At 38.7% G+C, this 21,680-nt stretch overlaps 3 protein-coding genes across 13 annotated transcripts in view; 2 read left to right on the top strand and 1 right to left on the bottom strand.

Moving 5' to 3' along the window:
• gphnb (gephyrin b) overlaps positions 1-5,861 on the top strand; it is a 107,441-nt gene extending 101,580 nt beyond the window's left edge. For 4 of the 10 annotated variants that reach the window (XM_027166233.2, XM_047801863.1, XM_027166222.2 and 1 more), the window contains 6 exons: positions 475-562; positions 1,515-1,588; positions 1,675-1,748; positions 2,260-2,363; positions 2,899-2,995; positions 4,726-5,861. In XM_027166233.2, coding sequence (XP_027022034.1) covers positions 475-562; positions 1,515-1,588; positions 1,675-1,748; positions 2,260-2,363; positions 2,899-2,995; positions 4,726-4,859 — 571 coding nt within the window. In that variant the 3' untranslated portion in view covers positions 4,860-5,861. The remainder of the gene's footprint in view (positions 1-474; positions 563-1,514; positions 1,589-1,674; positions 1,749-2,259; positions 2,364-2,898; positions 2,996-4,725) is intronic. The other 6 variants (XM_027166232.2, XM_047801864.1, XM_027166209.2 and 3 more) reach the window with 2 other exon arrangements.
• Positions 5,862-7,434: 1,573 nt separating this feature from the next.
• atp6v1d (ATPase H+ transporting V1 subunit D) lies at positions 7,435-13,325 on the bottom strand. The gene is made up of 9 exons (XM_027166384.2): positions 13,124-13,325; positions 12,102-12,219; positions 11,937-12,016; positions 11,738-11,805; positions 11,239-11,283; positions 10,975-11,078; positions 9,375-9,441; positions 8,987-9,065; positions 7,435-8,227 (listed from the first exon to the last, which is right to left on the bottom strand). The coding sequence occupies exons 1-9, from the start codon at positions 13,162-13,164 to the stop codon at positions 8,083-8,085; spliced, it is 747 nt and encodes a 248-aa protein (XP_027022185.1). The 5' UTR covers positions 13,165-13,325; the 3' UTR covers positions 7,435-8,082.
• A 1,830-nt stretch (positions 13,326-15,155) lies between these two features.
• eif2s1b (eukaryotic translation initiation factor 2, subunit 1 alpha b) lies at positions 15,156-21,680 on the top strand. 2 transcript variants are annotated; one of them, XM_027166165.2, is made up of 8 exons: positions 15,156-15,312; positions 17,683-17,925; positions 18,468-18,547; positions 19,261-19,412; positions 20,276-20,382; positions 20,518-20,615; positions 21,132-21,275; positions 21,375-21,680. In XM_027166165.2, the coding sequence occupies exons 2-8, from the start codon at positions 17,685-17,687 to the stop codon at positions 21,498-21,500; spliced, it is 948 nt and encodes a 315-aa protein (XP_027021966.1). In that variant the 5' UTR covers positions 15,156-15,312; positions 17,683-17,684; the 3' UTR covers positions 21,501-21,680. The 2 variants fall into 2 exon arrangements, with proteins under 2 accessions (XP_027021966.1, XP_027021965.1); XM_027166164.2 differs by lacking the exon at positions 15,156-15,312 and adding an exon at positions 15,778-15,823.

The following is a 21,680-nucleotide window of genomic DNA, read 5'->3' as shown; positions in this document are numbered from 1 at the left end:
ATTGAACAGAGAAAAAGGGAACTAATGTGGCAGAGATGCTGGGGCAGAACCTTCAGGGTGGACTGTACTTTATCAGATCATTTTAATACACTGAAATCCACATTTTAAAATAAAAGAAAGATTCTTCATATACAGGTATGATCACATCAGTGATGTTTAAAAGCAACAATTTTAACATTATAAGTGTTTTAACGTTCACTCCGATTTCCCTGTCCATGTACAGTTTATTATCTTATACATTTTAATGCAAGATTAACTTTATTTTGTATGACCTACATTAGCTGTTTATTTCCTTTTGGCTTTTACTAGTACAAATTTTACACATGCCATGCCATGATGTAAAAATTCTACATGATCACAAATATGTTTTTCGGCCACATGGAAAAAATGAACCATTTTCTTTTTTTGGTTACTACTTCTGATACCGCTGCTATCATGGTAACAGTTGCTGTGGTTTCCTGTCTCCTCCCACAGCCCAGATGACCTCTTGAATGCCCTGAACGAGGGCATCAGCCGTGCCGATGTCATCATCACCTCAGGGGGTGTGTCCATGGGTGAGAAGGTGAGGACTTATCATAAGACTTCTAGGACTTGAATAAGTTCCTTGCCTAAATTTCCACCCCTACCTGGCTGCTCTATCAGCTCACAGGAGGTTTATTTGACGAGCCTTTAGAGGTGTTATGGGATAGCTACAAATGGGAGAACTACATGCTTAATATTTGCCACAGCATAACAACATAAGCTACAGCAACTATAGGCAACTTGATGTGTGAGTGATGACAGCAGAGCTCGTTTGATCCGTGAAAAGGGCGCCATCATCTCTTATGATATGATGCAGATATACACTGCTGAATTTTATATTCAAATGCTCTCCCTCCAAAACATTTATTTTAAAGGCAAGAAAATTGTCAGTAGTGAAATGCTAGTTGCTCACCCCTCTCATAAATGTAAGTGTGGCAGCTATTAGTAGGAACACCTACTGGGGACTGGTGACTTGCAGTGATAAAGTCACTATATGAAAGAACATGGCTTAACAAGGAAATATACAATATAAATTAAGAAAATCACTTAGCTTCATTGTTCTAGTAAATTCTTCAGCTCTTTCTTTGTGCAATTCATTATATTTTTATCCTTATACAATTTTTTTATCCTAAATGCTTTTATCCATAATTTAGTAAAGGACACCAATATTGACGGTTGCATATGAAGTGTGTATACAAATAAAGTTTTCCTTTAGTGAGGTAGTTTTCATGTATTTTTTTGTCATGAGGGGAAGTTGATGAGCGTCTGTTGAGATTATAGGCACACAGGGCCGGTCTAATGTATACACTTTAACTCCATGCTGACATCTCGTGGCTCAGTTTAGATGCAGGCGAATCTTCCCACAGCAGTAAGAGATGGTGATAAATAATGTATGAATTTCCTTGCCTGCCATATGGGACTGTCTGGGGTTTTATGAGAATGCGTGTTTCGATCATCGTTAATGTGGACCTTTAATTGGCCTGTTTCAACAGGACTACCTGAAGCAGGTGTTGGATATTGACCTCCATGCTCAGATTCACTTTGGGCGTGTCTTTATGAAACCCGGGTGAGTGGATGAATGAGTAGGCAATGTTCTGAACAGCAGTTCTGAAAAGCAGCAGTCATATTATTTGTGTTTATTCTTCCATATAGTCTCCCTACAACATTTGCCACTTTGGACATGGACGGTACACGAAAGCTAATTTTTGCTCTACCAGGTAGGGATGGTGAGAGAGTTTGTTGGTATGTATTTATTAGCCATAAGACAAAAGTATTCAGATTATTTTTTGTATATAAATATATATATACACCTGTGTATATATATACATATATATAATGGTTTGATTTGATTATTAACACATTAACATACACACACATATGCAGTTTTGCTTTTCCAAGAGTCTTTGTGTGTATATGTGTGTGTGTGTGTGTGTGTGTGTGTGTGTGTGTGTGTGTGTGTGTGTGTGTGTGTGTGTGTGTGTGTGTGTGTGTGTGTGTGTGTGTGTGTGTGTGTGTGTGTGTGTGTGTGTGTGTGTGTGTGTGTGTGTGTGTATAATCAAATCAAACCCTAATATGCCTTCTGATTATAACATACATTTTCTTCAAAGTATCAGAAATATTAATAACATTTAAGAAGGCAAAGTCTTCTATTTTTCACTGATAGTGAAGTTTCCTTTTATAGCCCTGATTAGCTGTCTCAGCTCTCAACACATCAGTAAAATAATTTGTTTTTCACAGGGAATCCCGTGTCAGCCGTGGTTACGTGTAATCTCTTTGTAATACCTGCCTTGAGGAAGATGCAGGGAATCCTGGACCCACGACCCACCATCATCAAAGCTAGAGTAAGAGCCAGTCATACAATTGTGTACAAACCTTATGTTTAACAGCGTTCAGATTCTTGTTTAGCTGATTTTACTTTATTAATTCTGCAAAATCTAATCCAATTCTATCTTTTCTAGTATTTACTATTATAATATTACAAGATATTGTGTTTATTAATCATATTTCTTGACAAATTTAAAGATTTATTTCTAGAAAGAAACAAAATGATCTGCCAATAGATTGAAAAGTTCAAACTGGAAATTAGACAAAATGAAATATGTTACGTGTGTTTTAATGCTGTTAAATATTGTGTGTCATCACAGTAATCTGATCCATGAGCGGAAGTATGGATCAAATTCAGCTTCATACTTTTTCATGATTTGTGACTTTTCATGTTTTACATAATGTTTTCTTGTTGAGCTTTAACTGAAACTGAATTACAGTTTAATGGTTCATATCGATATAAGAACTGTACTTGGTTGTAGACTTCAGTTGTGAAAACAGGGTTAATGCTAGCAAGCAAGTGGATGAAATGCTCTTGCTGTGTGTCTGCAGTTGTCCTGTGATGTAAAGCTGGACCCACGTCCTGAGTATCACCGCTGTATTTTAACATGGCACCATCAGGAGCCGCTGCCATGGGCTCAGAGCACAGGTAGGCACACCTGTATGTATGGGAAAGAAGTAAACACAAACAATGCAGGAAATATTTTTATATTTTAATTTGTTAATGGAGTTACTTTAGATATTATGTAAATTGTTAAAAAATGTAAAAAATAATGAACCCAGAAATGTGGCATGTCAAAAAATTTTGAGTTGGAGACCTTTCCAGTTATTAAAGACCTCATTAGGCAGGTAAAGAATAATTAACAACAAATTGAGAATAATAAATTCTCTGACCTCTAAATGATGGCATGGATTTAGAAGGTTTAGCTGACACAGGAGTAGTGGTGCATCATTCTGTTGTACAAAGACATCAGAATGAAGAAGGGTTGCTTCTAAATAACAAATAGGTATATTGTCCAAATCATTGCATATACCACAGAGGTTTATTATTTAATTCATTATTTTCTGTTGTTGGTTTTTATTATTATGATTATTATTATTATTTCATTAAATTCAGTACAAAATACCTGCAGTACTAACTCTCCAGAAACTGTATTTACTTTTCATTTCAAATATCAACGAAATATGTAATTGGACCAGGGTTATCCAAACCTTTTCCAAAACATACATCATTATTCATCTTGTAAGCTCAAAGAAACATGCTTTATTTGTCCTGCCCTTTTTATGAGCTAAAGAACACTGAGTCCTTGTTGTTGTGACATTAAATAACCCCATTTTATGGTCATGATATTAGATGGAAGCTAGAATCTCAAGAGTCAAGAAGCTTTTTATTGTCATTTCAACCATATATAGCTGTTGCAGTACACAGTGAAATGAGACAACGTTTCTCCAGGATCAAGGTGCTACATAAAACAAAGACAGGGCTAAGGACATGTAAGTAGTCTTAGCCACATAAAGTGCAACTGTGCAACCTGGTGCAAACAGTGCAGGACAAGACAAGCAAGACAGTGCAGGACAAAAGACAGTGCAGGACAAAAAACAGTGCAGACATTAAGTTACAAGACAATACAAAAAGTACAAAAAATGCAATACACAAAAGACAATAAACAGTAACAGAAACAGCGCCGACCGACCGGTGTAAATACTGAATGTTCAAACAGTATTTTGTGCAGTAAAAGAATGAACAGCAGCAGCATCTGATATATTTCAACAGCCTGACTAGGTGGAGTTTCACTGTTTAAAACAAGTGATGGGCTGCATGAATCTACAGTCTCATTCTGAGTCAGTTGCCTTGCGATGGTGGGGTTTCTAGGGCTTAATCTCCCCAAGTACTGTTGAAAGTCCTTAGTCTTTTGAGGACTGAAAGCATTTTACACCACAAATAAATGACAAGATTTACCAGTACAAGAAACCTGTCTGTAATTTCGTACATGTAATGTAAAACTTACATGTCGAGCTGTTAAACAGATTAGTATAGTTAGTATACAGCCATTGGACAGTCATCATTCAATCACTACAAGAGTTAGTGAGGTAATAATTATGCAAATGTTGGTGTCATAGTCTCATGTGGCTAAAACCCTCATCTTTTCCAACCCTTTGCCAGCTCCTCTGGTCTGAGTTAGAAAAAAATGGTAATTTTTCATAGCATTTTGTGTATTTTTCTTATGACCACTGGTGTAATGGTAAACCTTTTCAATGAACAAAGCCAACATAACACTTCTTAACACACCAATTTATTCTTTTTCTGATTTATTTGTCTTTTCCGCTCTTTAAGGGCTGCGATTTAACTCTCATCCTTATTTTGTTTTTCGGACACAGGGAACCAGGTGAACAGCCGACTTATGAGCATGCGCAGCGCCAACGGCCTCCTCATGCTACCTCCCAAAACAGAGCAATACGTGGAGCTGCACAAAGGCGAGGTGGTGGACGTCATGGTCATAGGGCGGCTATGATGTCATCAGCGATGGAAAGGGGGATAGAGGGAGCATAGAGCTGCGAGCGAGCGGTGGTTCACGGTGCATGCCCACATATCATCGACTATCTCTGTAATATGCAATGGCACAGCTAGTTTTTATTGATTTGGATAACGTTGAAGTATAGTCGACATCTCGATCACGAAAAACTACTAGATACATATTTAAAAAAAGATTTAAAAAAGATCCTAGTATTTAAAACCTTAAAAAAATAACTTTTAAGTAAAAAAAGAGATTTATTCTGTAATATATTATTATAATTATTACTCTTATTATTATTGATTATGATCATTATTCTTCTCATGATTATTATATTAAGACAGCTCTGTTCTTTTCATTGCGATTGCTTTGTGTGTTCGATGCTAGACCTTATCGATATAGCTGTAGCATTTTAATAGAAAGCAGTAGGTGCCTGCCAGGAAAAAAAATATATACATCATTTCCTCATCTTAAAGCGATAGTTTGGCTAAAAATTCATTTTTACACAACTTCCACTTTACCCCTAAAATGTAACTGATCAGCCAACATGTGGTGTTTGGTGTCTGAATTTTGCTTCATTATTCATTTACTGGAGCTACAGGGATAATGTAACTAACAAGTAATGGAGAATGACCGCCCCAGTTTAGCAAACTGGGCAAACTTGGGGTATTGGGGTAATGTGGGTCCTTGTGTAAAATACATTTTTGGCTAAACAACAAACGGATCTGATAGCTCAAACATGATTATCATGAGGTGAATAGAGAGTGGCACAACCTGCGACCCTCTGGGTTTCTTTCCTCATCCGTACGCACCATTATGGCTTCACCGAGAGCTTTGCTTGTTGTTTCTCTTGTGAGTCTTGTTTATGTACGCAGTGGGGGTTTTGTGTGGGGGAACACGAAACCACCTACCCGATCCCTGAAGCTTCCTTATTAGTCACCTAACCTGGTGAAGCTCCTCCCCTAACCCCCAGGGGGCGGAGTCACTGGATAATCTTTTATTTGAATATATATATATATATATATATATATATATATATATATATATATATATATATATACCGTATATATATAAACATGCTGATTAAAACAGCTTATTTAAGTGCTGAGAGCCTTTTTAACCTACTACACAAACCTGTACAGTAAAAAACACAAACCGTGTTGTACAGATCTACGTGACCAGCACTGCGGAGAAAACTTACCGAGCAAAGAGGAGACATTGCTGAACAAACACTGTACAATAACATTTTCTGTAATGATATGAAACTGATGAGAGAGACTATGATAATAAAATCCTTGATCATTATATAAAAAAATGATTTGTACAGGTTTTTTCTACAAAGCTTCTTCATGAAACATGACATGTATAATGTTTTCCATGAACCTGTTGTCATGTGCCGCACTCAGAACACTATGTTATGTATACTATGTAATAGCAGGTGATTTAAACAGGATGTATTACGTAATACCATTTTTTATGGTGATTGTATATTCTTTGTAAACACACCTGGAAAATTTAAGCAAACATCACTGGTAACAAGGAGTGAGACAAAAATTCGTAGATCCATCTCATTTTTAAAAAAGTAATTAAAAAAAGAAATTTATTTTTGGCTAAAATATATTTAAGACCACTAACCTAGTGTTTTACCATGCTTAAACGTTGTGGCTTGTGTTAGCAAGTTACACAAAAGCAAAGTATTCCAGGAATACAAACACCTTCAGGAAGTGTTCTTTCAGGATGCTCTTTAAAATTGTGTATACAATGCAATTATATAATGCAAAGCAACGTCTGTTATGATCTAATAATAAAGAATGAAATAATACTAAGAGATTTTTATGAAAGAACATTTTTTGGAACAATTTATAAAAGGTCCGATTCTACAAATTTAGTTTATTTTTAAAAATAAGTTTCACATAAAGACCTGTGTAATAAATTCTGCAACTGCCCTTAGACATCCATTCATTTTCTACCGCTTTTATCCGAACTTCTCGGGTCACGGGGAGCCTGTGCCTATCTCAGGTGTCATCGGGCATCAAGGCAGGATACACCCTGGACGGAGTGCCAACCCATCACAGGGCACACACACTCTCATTCACTCACACACTACAGACAATTTTTCCAGAGATGCCAATCAACCTACCATGCATGTCTTTGGACCGGGATAGGAAACCGGAGTACCCGGAGGAAACCCCCGAGGCACGGGGAGAACATGCAAACTCCATACACACAAGACGGAGGCGTGAATCGAACGCCGACTCTGGTGGTGTGAGGCGAACATTCTAACCACTAAGTCACCCTTAGACATCCATGATGAGGAAGTTTTCTGTCTTTGTATGATTTTTTTTTCTTCATCTAAATGTGACATGTGACACCTAAAAGACACCTTATACGACATAATTTCGGACTATTTCACTAACAAAGCTTTAACATGCTGGTCAAATAGAGCTATAAAGTGTCTGTGGAATTGATTCATTCGGTTTTGCTAGAACACTACAAAATGTGGAAAGGTTCAGTTGGAGGTGTAAGGGAATATTCATGTAAAACTTAGACTAACAAAAAAGTTCATACGGAGAAAGAAAGTCAACCATTTTTATTCCAAATGACTTTCACGATGACAATAATATTTTGGACGATACAAGTATTTCAGCACAGCAAGGATCACTGGAATTACTCTGAAATGTCTAACAGTGGATTAATAGTGAGATGATACTGGGATTCAATGAGCTGTATGTAATACACACACACACAGGGATCATAAAGGTTTCTGACATAATCCATGGTCTGGACTACATCAGGTTTCTATGTTGCACTCGAGTACGTACTACATATAAAACAGCCTAGCATGAAGAACTACTTATATCCTCCTGAGGGAACTGGAATGGTATTTCAGGGAATTCCATACAGTCATCAGTGATAAATCACACACACACACACACACACACACACACACACACACACACACACACACAGGGACAGTAAACCATACAGAGAACAATGACAGTCAATGATAGCAGCGTAAACCAACAATGTACATATATTTATAATTTAGATTTCATATATAGCTGTTATAATGTGAACATGCATTTTTCTGCCAATAGGTCGAAATGAAAACAAAATAAGCACCAACAAATATACACAAAACAAAGGTGATTTCACAAAATAGATCACGCTGGGCCCCGTAGGCACGCGGAATAAATAGTGTGTGCTGAAGCTTGAAGGAGACTCATTCAAACAGCAGATCCTCATCTTTCTCCATATCGAACATGTTGGCTGGTTCGGTGATGGGACCGAGCTCAGCCAGGCGCAGCGCTATCTCCTTCTCTGTCCTCTCCCTCATCTGCTTCTTCTTCTCCTGAATCTTCTTCAACCTGAAGTCGAAGGGAGACAGAGGGATCTCAGTTAAGCAGACTTATTGAAGTTAGAAATGATAGTAAAATGACAGTAAACACCAGATTATTCACTTACACACATCATGCGCGTGTGTGTCTGGATTATTCAACGCCCGTATTATGTTGAATCAAAACACTGGGTGCAATTTAATAACCACAAATAAATCTAGAAATACATTTCGGCTGGTAAAGTGTGAAAAAAAAATAAAGTGTGGTTTGTTGGAAGGTTGATAAACAAATCACAAAGTGCAACATGATTTATCTGTAAATCTAAATATTGACTCATTAACACAAATTTTTGCCAATATAATATTACTTAGGGGCTAAATCTTTTTTTCCTTCAGTCCATGTAAAATGTTCTCACTATGCAGACGTATTTAGTCATATAACTCAAGCTTATTTTTCTTATAACTCTGTTGTGAATATTTTGACCAAACCGCTTAATTATTCAGAACCACAGAACAATTACAGTGTTGTTAGTTGTTATGAAGCAGCAAATCAAATATTCTGCAAGTAGGCTCTGTCCTATTAAATTATTAGGTACCTCCCCTTAGTGTGCCCCCCATAACCACCCCCCCCTCCCCTCCCTACTAACTAATCTTGCTTAAATTAGTTTGGCGATCAACTGCTCTGGTCCAAAATATTTTACTATAGGAAACAAATACAAACAAATACAAAAAAAAAACACTTCTTCAAAATTTGCCGTATCTTTTCTGATTACTCATGTAAATGACTCACCTGTAGAACTCTTCTCTTTCTCTCTCATCCAGTTCAGTGATGATGTACGTGAGGGTTCGCTCGATCCTTGGAATAATCACTAAGGGAAGAGAAAGAGAATTCAACAGTAATGCTTTAATCTCCTGTAGCGTTTATTATGAATTTGTAATGTTTCATGTTGCAATATCTGTGGCGTCATCCTTTCTCTGGTCAATCTTAGTCCAAGAAAAGCCCTAAAACTCCTCCAACCATATTTACTACTTTTTTTAATAACTTTTTTTTATAAAGTAAATGTTTTAGAAAGAAGTGCTTCATGTGTCATGCTGGCCAATCAGGTTTTTCGTCGTATTAAACAGGCGTGTTCATCAGAACACGTCCTGAGAGCGGTACAGACTCGTCTCTGTCTCACCGTGCTCGATGGCGTTCACGCGACGGTTAGTGATCTTGATGGCTTCATCCAAGGTGACGAAGGAGGTCTGTAAATGGGGTGATCCAAAAACAAAAGGTGAAAACGTCAGAAATTCAATTCCATTCAATTTAGTTCTATAGCGCTTTTAACAATTCACATGGTCTCAAAGCAGCTTTACAGAAGTATAGAAACAGAATTTTAAAAAATTCAAGTTTAAAATTAACTTACTATTTATCTCGAAAATCTATCCCTAATGAGCAAGCCTGAGGCTACGGCGGTGAGGAAAAACTCCCTGAGATGATATGGGGAAGAAACCTTGAGAGGAACCAGACTCAGAACCCTCATCATTCCTCGCACTGCACCCCGCACCCCCCGATCTACCAGCACTGCTCGACGGGTTCCACCATCTCTCAGGGTAAGAGGCAAGTATACTACAAGACTCTTCTCTGTTCTGGCACCAAGGTGGTGGAATGAACTTCCCCTAGAGGTCTGGACAGCTGAGTCACTGGCTATTTTCAAGCGGCGATTGAAGACTAACTAACTAGCACTTCTTTCCTTATCTTTTGCATTTAAAAAAAAACACAACCTTTGACACTTTTTCATTGAAACTTTGAACAAATGTTTTAAACTCATGGTATCTTGTATGTATTAAGTATGTAACCTAGTGAGCCAGCATTAATGTATTCAATGCTAGAGGTTTAAGCACTTATGTACGTCGCTCTGTATAAGGGCGCCTGCCAAATGCTGTAAATGTAAATGTAAATGTAAATGAAAGGGAAACCCATCCTCATTTGGGTGACACTGGACAGAAAATAATGTAAATATAAATAATGTCCTGTCTACAACAGTTTATAACAGTGCACCCAAGAGCTCCTGAGGAACTAATAGGTCAGTGCAAATTCTGAGTTCACCACAGACCTAACACTAATTCCTTCCTGCCAAAGTCTTCAAATGATTGCTGATAAAGACCAGAGCATGCAGCTGACTGACGCAACAATGGTTCAAAGAATTCATGAGTGCGACTCCATCCACAGCAATCCCATGAGTTAGACTGACCATGCAGATCAAGCCCCAGCAGAGTGCACAAAGAGCGACGAGACTCCAACCAGGGGTAGAACGTCAGGATTGATGAGGTGGGTCCGAAAGAAGAAGCGATCAGACTAGGAACTCAGTACACTGGGAGCTCAGGAGTGGCGTGTATCGTATGGCTTTGAAAATGAAACGGCTTTTTGGGAGGCAGGCTTTTCGTGTTATAGCAATATATTCATTATTTTTTAAGAGGCATCATATTTCTGGACTTTTGCTATCACTAGACAATTGAATGTTAAAACATGACCTTAAATTTCATCGAACTGGGTGGAATTTCTGTATCGCTCTTGATCATCAATCACTACTTCAACCCCACCCACACGCACACACACACACACACACACGCACGCACACACACACACACACACACACACACACACACACACACACACACACACACACACACACACACACACACACACACACTCCTAAACACCTAAGGGAAATTTCAAACAGCCAGCCATGCACAGACATGAGTGTAACTTATAGTACGTGTGTGTGCGCCCCCTACCTGCAGGGAGGCTAACTCCACCAGCAGCTCCACAGCTTTAGCATAGTTCCTCTTCAGCCTGGACAACTGCTCTCCACCCCTCGCTAAACCAGTCAGCTCATAGCCTACACACACAATAATTCTGTTAGTTTATGCTACGTGTTATCTGTAAATCACTGTTCAAATGAATTCTACCTGTAATTTCCTCTACATTTGCTTCTAAAAAGTTCCAGACAAACTCATTCAATTTATATTATGTTTCTTATTTTTCCAAACATGACTTACTGTCTCCTCCTTCCTGGTAGTGCTCGAATACAGGAAGAGTCACACCTGGAGTCAAAAAGTGAACGTTACTGAAAACGGTTACATTTTCTGCATCATTTTTAATAAATCTGCTCTGAAAGTCCCTGCTGTGTCAATTAAAGTGTGGATGCATTATTGTGATTCATCACAAGAGGGCAGTGTTTGTGCTGTGACGTTTTGACATGAGAGAAGGGCCTTTGTATGTATGATATCCCAAATGGTAAGAATTCTGTCACTACAAGCAAATATTAAATATAAAACTTGCCCGAAACTCAGCTGCAAGTATTTAGTCATTAGACTGGTTTACGCTGAGTGTTTGTGAATATTAAAATTTGCCACTAAAAGAGACAAAGATGTTCTTTTTGGTTACAGAGTCTAATGTTAGGATGTACTGTGGTATTAATCAGTTACATTAATCATTATGTCAAATAAAGCTCCTCAGAAAAATAGATAGTCAGTTTTTACTCTATGTAAAGCAGACCTGCAACATTGTCCTTCTTTGCCCTGACTTTCACTTGGGCCTTGTTTACATTCTGGATGACTGTAGTGCTGAAGAAACAACAGACAGAGTGAGATCACAAGATACAGTAACAATAACACACACACACACACACACACACACACACACACACACACACACACACACCATTAATGTTCATGATCACATCCTCTGCTCCTACCTAAAGTCACCAGCTGCAAATTTGGCTTCAGCTAAAGAGAAAGCTGCTTCCCTCATCACCTCTCCCATCAGCGTCTTAGTCTGGGAATAAACACGAAATCCGGTTAGAAAAAATAAGGATAATCAAGAAATAAGGATAAATAGTAGTCAGCTTATACAGTCCTACTTCAATGATTTTCCTTAGAATCTGCCGGAAACGCATGGACAGAGCATCTGCTTTCTTCTTCAGCAGGTTACGTCCGGTCTGAGCTCCTTTCAGACGTGCCTTCATGATGGTTTGAGCCCTGAAAGAAAACTCTTGTATGACTTATATCACTTTTGTAGCTGTTACAAACAGTCATTTCATCACCAATCTTTTTTATTTTTCCCCTTTTACTCGAGGCTCATGAAACAAAACAAAACGCAGCTTTTCCTGCCTTAGAAACTGAAAACAACAAGAAAAAGTCCTCTGTTTCGAAGACTCTCCCATAGCAGCACTTCCTGACACCGTTGATGACTCCTTACTTCATCGCCTCCTTACTTCATCGCCATAGAAGTCTCTTAAATAACAACCTAACAACAGCTTTTTTCAAAATGGTTTATTATGAGATTTAGATTATGTAGAGCGTCCATTAGTGACTCTGCTTTGCATAGATCTGGCTTCATTTTCAAGGATCAAGGCTCACAGTCTCAAAGGAAGCTCAGGTCACGAGATTGAATCAGACTTCTGCTTTTAAACAGAAGCTCTTAGAAGATCAAGATCTTCAAATCTCCACATTTATCCCTAACTGCACTCATTACTATAGATATGATGCTTCAATGCACAATACTGGGGATTCAGTTTAAATGTAATACTTCTTTTAAAGTGAAAAGCTCCATTTCTGACCCATCACAAGACTCTACTACAGGAAGTTGGTGAATTTCACCCATTAAACCGATCATTCTACCAAACTGATCTCATTAACCTTCTAATGATGTGTTTTACCTACAAAATAATCAAGCAATTAAGATAAAAACAGCATCGAGTAGATGATTAAATGAGTGTACAGTAATCCAGGTTGTGGCTTGGAAACTGTTTACAAGCTCATCAGTTATCCTCAATGCAGTTGAAACGGTCTGAAATGTTTCCAACCTGTCGTAAAAAAAAAATAAAAATGACATATTCTTGCGAGCTAACGTCCAGGTCGGTTAGCATAGTTAGCTACTTACATTCTAGAAGGAAATATGTCGATCCGCTCTTTGCCTGACATCTTTGCCTTTTGTTGAGGATTCTATATATAGATATATACGTTCCTTAAATACAAGGCTTTTTACAGTCCGGTTTAAAAGCTGTTATTGAACCAAGGCTGATAATTTTCACTGAATCTCTGTGACCGTCGCAAGCAACGGCCTTGTTCTAATTACGCTTCGAGAATATATGAAGTGTACGTTACGCATAACGTACCGCGCCTTACGTCGCACCCTAGGTAGTGCACGTAGTGTAGAGAGCTAGTAGTTATTTGGGTAGCGCGTCTCACAGGCAGCTGACCGAATAGTCATGTGATTCCGTTACACGAATGGAAAAGGCGCCCTCTAGTGGATAGGAGCATATATGCGCTTAAATATACTGTACAAAATATATGTATTCGATTTAATGACATTTATTTTTAATATCAACGTTTTGCATTTATAGTTGCTTGTACACATATTGTGCCTTACGTACATCTGCATTTTTTTATTTATGTGTTTCTATATATACCTTACTGTACATTCTGCCTAATATTTCACATATATATATATATATAGTGGACCTGTTTATTCAGCTTACACATTTTTTACACTAGTTGTTCCTTTAAAACAGTGTCTGCACATTTTTTTTCAATTACCGTATAACTATTTACTTGTACTTTTCAACAGTCAACACATCTCTGTACTGCTATAGCCTTTATATTTATTCACTGTACATTTGTTTACATCTATACCTATATATAGAGAGAGTGTGAGAGCCTTTATATTTATTCACTGTCAAGTCAAGAAGCTTTTATTGTCATTTCAACCAAATATAGCTGTTGCAGTACACAGTGAAATGAGACAACGTTTCTCCAAGATTGTGGTGCTACATGAAACAAAGACAGGGCTAAGGACTTAGTAAGTAGTCTTAGCCAAATAAAGTGCAATTGTGCAACCTGGTGCACACAGTGCAGGACAAGACAAAAAGACAGTGCAGAACAAAATACAGTGCAGACATATATACCTATTCACATACATACCTATATATATTACATGCTGTACATGTTTACATATGTTTCTCCCTGTACACAAAACGACTGCTCCTCTAATGACAATGACCCCTCTGTCAAGCTCCTGAAGTTTGCAGACGACACCACACTGATCGGCCTCATCCAGGACGGTGACAAGTCTGCTTACAGACTGGAGGTTGAACGGCTGGCTGTCTGGTGCAGTCTCAACAACCTGGAGCTGAACACGCTCAAGACAGTGTAGATAATCATGGACTTCAGGAGATCATGGACAGCATTGTTACAGCAGTGGAGTCATTCAGATTCCTGGGAGACCTGAAGTGGGACATTCTCATAGACTCCATTGTGAGAAAGGCCCAGCAGAGGTTTTACTTCCTTCGCCAGATGAGGAAGTTCAACCTGCCACAGGATCTGATGAAAAATCCTCACTGCCATCATTGAATCCATCCTCTGCACCTCAATTACTGTTTGGTTCAGCTCAGCTACCAAAACTGACCTCAGAAAAATACAGAAGGTAGTCCGGGCTGCTGAGCGAACCATTGGCACAACTCTCCCCACTCTTCAAGACCTGTACTTCTCCAGAGTGAGCAATCCAGCAACATCCAGCACACTCCCTCTTTGAACTGTTGCCATTTGGTCGACGCTACAGAGCCCTGAGCACCAGAAAGACCAGACATGGGAACAGTTTCTTCCCTCAGGCAATCCATCTGATGAACTATTGACCATCTGATGATACACTATTCTCACACACTATTTACTTAAAACATATACTATGTATATTTCAATTGCTCATTTCACACTTGTACATTTGTACATATAAATTGCCTATATTGTATATGTCATTCTGCTACACTGTGGAGCTTCTGTCACTATAACAAATTCCTCGCATGTGAAAACATGCTTGTCAATAAAACTCTTTGATTCTGATTCTGATTTTGACATACATACCTATTTACATATATACCTATATAGAGAGGACGCAAAAAAGACTTGTATTTTGAAGTGCCGCTGCTCTTACCGGCCATCTTGGATCATTCCTTGTTTCTGCTTTCCCGGCTTCCTTGCTAACTCATGACTACGAAGCTGCTCCTTATCGTAAGGGAGATATTACAGAGTGAATCTTTATTTAAATACTATTTTGGCAGAATCATCGCCGTTCAGGTAATGGTGCATTTTATTGCTGTTCGGTTACAAGTGTGTTTCCTTTGCCATGTTAAATGGAGGGTGTTATTCGGCATTAGCATTAGCTGGCTAACCCTATAGCCGCTGTCTTTTTGCATGTGGCGGCGTGGAGCTCAGTGAAGCAGCGCATTAGAGCTCTTTTATTATCCACCTACTGAAGTGTTTCCTACTTTAATATACCTGATTCGACTTATTATCTTATTAACACACCTCTTATGTGGGTTATATGAGTGTGTTGCTCGTGTTAGTGTGCATTGTGCGGTGTCTGTGTGTATTAGAGCGTTTTAGGGTGTGATACAGCAGGGAAATTATAAAAAAATATTAAGTACAGACACGCTTAAATAGCAGGTATTTAAAACACTGAGCAAACACCTTTATTAACACGTATAATTAACTTTAGGGTGTCGTTTGCGGTTAAGCGACTCTTTGATTCGGTTCTTTTAGTTGATCCGTGGGAGTCGACTCGCCCATCAGAAGAATCGTGATAGAGGTTTTTATGTTTTTGTTTGTTTGTTTTAGATAAATATATGAGAGTATTTTGTGTTTATCAGTAAGAAGTTCGATTATGTAATACACCCGTACAAATGCATTCAGTTCATTTGACCTTCATCTGAATTATTTTGCATAAAATTATAATTTAGAATCAGAATCAGGTTTAATGTCCAAGTGTGTTGACACACAAGGAATTTGGTTCCAGCTGTTTGTGACTCTCAAAAGTACAGACATAAATAATACTATACTATACAAGACAATGCAGACGATGAGAGACAATATAGACAGAATGAATATTAAATATGAATATAGAATATGACTGATCAGTTATGTACATAAAGTGTGGGAGTGCAAATAATATTGTGCAATATTATGCCTTTTGTACAATATATAGTAGCAGTAATGTGTAATATACAGATGATGTGATGACTGACAGTTCTGATAATGCAGTATTTATAGATATGAGGGGAATAGAATTATGGTGAGTTGTTAATCAGGGTGATTGTCTGGGGAAAGAAACTGTTCCTGTGTCTGGCAGTTTTAGTAAGCAAAGTTCTGTAGCACCTGCCAGAAGGGAGGTTGTGTCCAGGGTCCGAAGGGTCAGTGGTGATTTTAACTGCCCAGTTTCTGGTTCTTGTATGGTACAGGTCCTGGGGAGTGGGCAGGGGGGCACCAATTATTTTTTCAGCTGTTTTTACTGTGTGTTGCAGTCTGACTCTCTCCTGCTTTGTTACTGCATCAAACCAGATGGTGATGAATGTGCTCAGGACAGATTCTATGACTGCAGGGTAGAACAGCATCAACAGCTCATGTGGCAGACCATACTTCCTTAATTGATGTAGAAAGTACATCCTCTGCTGGGCCTTTTTGATGATAGGGCTTATGTTGCACTCCCATTTCAGGTCTTGGGAAATGGTAGAGCCCAGAAACCTCCACAGATGACACCGGGCTGTTGGATATTGTGAGGGAGAGTAGTGTTGAGGGGTCTTTTCTAAAGTCCACTATCATCTCCACAGTTTTGAGGGTGTTTAGCTTTAGACTGTTCTGACTGCACCATAGCATCACCCGCTCCACCTCCTGCCGATATGCAGACTCATCTGGGATGAGACAGATGAACGTAGTATCATCTGCAAATTTCAGTTGAATAAAGGGAATGGTGACCATTTTTATTGACTTTTTAAAAATAATTGAAATAATATTTTGAATAAAGATCGCATATGGTATATTATGATGATAATTAAACTATTTATGAGACAGTTCAATGACATGAAGCCTTTTGGGAGGCAAAATAGTCGACTCATTGGTAAGTCGACTCAAAAAGGAGCCACAGTTGCTGTCACTAGAAGGATGTGTCAATGAGCAATTTCAGGTTGAGAAAATCCATCTGGAACACTGAATGTATTGTGTATTTGGATATGCCTCTTTTTCCTGTTTTGCAGCTTGGATTGTTTGAGGATTACTAGGTTGGAACCTATTGACATCCTGGCGCTTCCCTACAACCTAAATGTTGCTGTGATGAATAGTTTCACCTGTGCATCCTTTTTTATGCTCTGCATCAGAACACATCGACTGTATCCCACATTAGCTCACAGATATTAGTCAAATCTGTCGGTGGTTAAATGTGATGTAAAGAAAAAAGCCAAATGTGTGCAGTCTCACTCACATTTAGTGTCAGCTAAAGCATTGTTTCATTTACTTTCAAGTTTGGAGCTCACTGGCATGCTTTTTAGTCTAAGTGTTTGTTTCACATAGTCTAACATGTTCATAGCAGTACAAAAGTCCTGATGTTCACATATAGGTTTTGCGTAAGTTTAGTTATTAGTGTGTGAAACTAAATTGAAGGATGTGTTGTTGCAGTGATGCCGGGACTCAGCTGTAGGTTTTACCAGCACCGTTTCCCGGAGGTGGAGGATGTGGTGATGGTGAACGTACGCTCCATCGCTGAGATGGGCGCTTATGTCAGCTTGCTGGAGTACAACAACATCGAGGGAATGATCCTGCTGAGTGAGCTCTCACGCCGTCGCATCCGCTCCATCAACAAACTTATCCGCATCGGACGCAACGAGTGCGTCGTGGTTATCCGAGTGGACAAAGAGAAAGGTGGGTTGTTTAACCTCATAACTGAGCATGAGAAAAAAGACTTTCCTGCACCATCAGCCAGCAGTGCAATCATACATGAAGAGCTACAGATCTACACACAGCTTCACTTTTCAATTCTTTAGTCACTTTCATATGTTTTTGTATGCCAAAAGGAAAATTCCCTTCAAATTTACAGAGGTTTTGATAACACTAATTTTCTTCACTCTTGCAAACTCGTGCGTAAATTTAGTAACAGCCACAAAACTCCATAAAAAGGCAAAACTCAGAGATAAAAATGACAAACACTAAAGTACTTTCAAATAGTTTTGTAATGGCTATAAATCAAGTTTCACATGAATCAGTCTCCATATATGCAAGTAGGAGCCTTTGTGATACAATTGTTTTTTTTACGATATGGATATTAATGCTCAAGCGATTTATGAATGTATTTGTTTGTATCCAAACTGGCTAATTTAATCTCCTCTACATTAAAGGAGACAAAGCAGACATATTGAGCCAAGTTAGTGCCACTCTGTTTTAAACTGTTTTGCTTCTCTGTACAGGATATATCGACTTGTCAAAGAGAAGAGTCTCTCCAGAGGAGGCCATTAAGTGTGAGGACAAGTTTACCAAATCCAAGACTGTAAGTTCCCACCTGCCACTCAGCAACATCGTGCCAATTTTAAACCAGTTTCAGTATTAAACCACGATTCAGTTAGAATAGAATGGACAAAGTTTTTATTTTCTTAAAAATGCAACACATGCCTAGAAACTCGACTTCTTTCACTTTATTGCTTACCCGATTAAAGCCACAAACTGAACCTAGTGTTCTGGTAGATAAGATAAAGTAGTAATAATTTTGTATCCAACCTGTTTTTACCTACTAGTAAGTGAATTAAAGCAACAGTGATGTCTTTATGGAATATTTTTTAATTGATTAGTTCGCCGTTTCCTTTGATTAACAACTGTGGCTCTTTGCCCGGTTTCATGCGTCTCTTACGTTCATATCGAAGTTTGTCTTTTTGTCTTTTTATTGTTTGTGTTCGCTTCGCTTGAGTTCAATACAGTATTTTCATCAAACGCGCATGTGAGTGGGATGAAAATACCTCAAAGTTTCCCAGTAGGAGCAAAATCCTTTGAGTAAAAAATGTGTCAAGTTCGCTCTCAAAATGGCAGGGAAAAAAGATGATGTTCATGTGTGCTCTTGGTCTCTGACTGGTTGGAAACCCCTGGAGTAGACAATATCATACGGGTTCTTAAAATTTACTTGTACAGACAGCTTTTTCCTGGATAATTGCATCCTATTGTCTTTCTCAATGTCAGAGAACAATGTCAAAACATTGAATTTTGCTTTAGGTGTACAGTATTCTGAGGCACGTGGCGGAGGTGTTGGAGTACACCAAGGACGAGCAGCTGGAGAGTCTCTACCAGCGCACCGCATGGGTTTTCGATGAGAAATACAAGAAACCAGGATACGGCGCTTATGATGTGTTTAAACAAGCCGTGTCGTAAGTACTGAAGCTTTATTACAACACATGCATGTGTAATTTTAGGCAAAGTTTTTAGTTTTGATTTATTGGATAGTTGCTCAAGACTATAAAATCAGCACTTTTGTCTAAAACCGAGAACACGTCGTGTTGCTGATTGTGTTATTTCATGATGATACCAACAGCTTGAGCATCTGTTGTTATTTATATGATTGCTTTTAAAGAATTTCTTTACCCCATTGGGGAGGTGGTAATTATATTTACTTAGCAAATTTCATAAAATGCATAAAGGAGTCAGAAAACAAAGCAAAAACAAGACGTGCAAAAAGACTCCTCGTGTCAGCGAGATGTTGCTGCTTATCAGGTTCACCATGACTCCTAAAATCTGTAGCTGCCCAGGGATTGTGTTGGACTACCAATCGGAAGGTTGAGTTCGATTCCTACATCCACCAAGCTGCCACTGCTGGGCCCCAGAGCAGGGCCTTTAACCCTCAATTGCTCAGTTGTATTTAAAAAAAAAAGAGAGCGAGAGAGATAACATGTAAGTCGCTCTGGATAAGGGCGTCTGCTAAATAATGTATATGTAAATTCTACATGGCTGCTGAAACTTCACCAGTCTGGTTACAGTTCTACGGTACTGGACCATACTACTGTATGTACATTACAGAGCCAGCAGGGATACAAAAATTGTTGATGTATGATCTACCTTACCTATTGTGGTGCTTGGACTAAATTAGTCCACCGGTGGTTAGTTTTGTTTTTTAGAAACCTTTTACAAAATAGCAAATCCTGAAAATGGTGCATAATCATGATTTTGTCTCCAGTGTCCAGCTAAAGTATGAATTATACACATCTTCACTTTTGTTGCTTATTTTACACGTCAGGGATCCCGCCATTCTGGATGGTTTGGACCTGACAGAAGAGGAGAGGAACGTACTCATTGATAACATCAACAGGAGGCTCACACCACAGGCAGTCAAAATCAGAGCAGGTGCTGAAACCACTATGTTATGTACACTTATGTATGTGTGTGTGTATATATATATATATATATATATATATATAGCTGAGCAGTTGATAAGTGTGACCTGAATGAAACCCTGCTCTCACTTTCTGGCCTGATTAGACATCGAGGTGGCGTGTTATGGCTATGAGGGCATTGATGCTGTTAAAGATGCACTGAGGGCTGGATTGAACTGCTCCACAGAAGCCATGCCAATCAAGGTAACGAGACTTGAGTGTCCAAAGCCGTGTGGAGCTAAATGAATAAGTGGGTGTAAATTTGCAGTCTGTATGTGGAGCGATGTAGTGATTTTACATTGAGACCTTTTTCCTTTCTACTTGGTGCCATGTTTTGCAAGAGTGCTGACGTTCGAAACTTCTGAATCGTTTCCTACAGCATTTTGTACTATGACTGGGTCCCGTGGGCAAGGGTTAACACAATTTGCTAATAGTGAAAACAGGTGACTTCAAAAGAGCTGGAAACTATTAAGCATGAAAGCTTGTGAATTCTTATAAATTTGCAATCATAAATATATTTATAAGAATTCACAAGCTTTCATGCTTAATAAAATAACGGACAATCAATTAACGCTTGATTGTCCGGTTACTTTTGAGGTGCATGAATGAATGATCATACACAAAATCTACGAGGTTTAGTCTGGTCCTGTTCGAAAATACATTTGTCCTCCTGTATTAAGATTGTTCAGAAATGAGTCAGTGATTTTCTTTTGGGTGTAGATAAACCTAATAGCTCCCCCACGGTATGTGATGACCACCACCACTCTGGAACGGACCGAAGGTCTCTCCATGCTCAACCAGGCCATGGCTGTCATTAAGGAGAAGATTGAGGAGAAACGAGGCGTCTTCAACGTCCAGATGGAGGTCTGCCTCTTCGATATAGATTATAATCTGAAAGTTTTAGGATTTATGCTATTTTAGTTTTGAGAAGTGCTACATGTCATTGTGTATGTATGATTTCAGCCTAAAGTGGTGACCGATACGGATGAGACGGAGCTACAGCGACAGCTCGAGCGTTTGGAGAGAGAGAACGCCGAGGTGGACGGAGACGACGATGCAGAGGAAATGGAGGCCAAAGCTGAAGATTAACAAGCCCTTGGTGTGTTAAAGGTTTTCAGGAGGTGGAGCTCCACCAGCAGCAGGCAACCCCTCATAGAGAGGATACAGAGATATTCAAAGTATGAACTGTTTTTGTATCCAACAGAATGGCTAAACAACACATGTAAAAGGAAAAAAAAAATGTAAAATTAAAATTTATACACAAACTAA

Source organism: Tachysurus fulvidraco, chromosome 16 (genome assembly GCF_022655615.1).
Source record: "Tachysurus fulvidraco isolate hzauxx_2018 chromosome 16, HZAU_PFXX_2.0, whole genome shotgun sequence".
NCBI classification, from domain to species: Eukaryota; Metazoa; Chordata; class Actinopteri; order Siluriformes; family Bagridae; genus Tachysurus; species Tachysurus fulvidraco.
The sequence above is the reverse complement of the archived record's forward strand: the minus strand, read 5'-3'. Positions and strand labels throughout refer to the sequence as shown.

Coding starts and splice junctions, on each gene's coding strand:
- atp6v1d (XM_027166384.2), bottom strand. CDS start 13,164: ATGTCAGGCAAAGAGCGGATCGACATATTTCCTTCTAGAAT. Junction 12,220..13,123: donor GACATATTTCCTTCTAGAAT/GTAAGTAGCTAA, acceptor GTTTTCTTTCAG/GGCTCAAACCATCATGAAGG. Junction 8,228..8,986: donor GAAAGAGAAGAGTTCTACAG/GTGAGTCATTTA, acceptor CTTCGACTTCAG/GTTGAAGAAGATTCAGGAGA.
- eif2s1b (XM_027166165.2), top strand. CDS start 17,685: ATGCCGGGACTCAGCTGTAGGTTTTACCAGCACCGTTTCCCGGAGGTG. Junction 18,548..19,260: donor AGTTTACCAAATCCAAGACT/GTAAGTTCCCAC, acceptor ATTTTGCTTTAG/GTGTACAGTATTCTGAGGCA. Junction 20,383..20,517: donor GGCAGTCAAAATCAGAGCAG/GTGCTGAAACCA, acceptor TGGCCTGATTAG/ACATCGAGGTGGCGTGTTAT.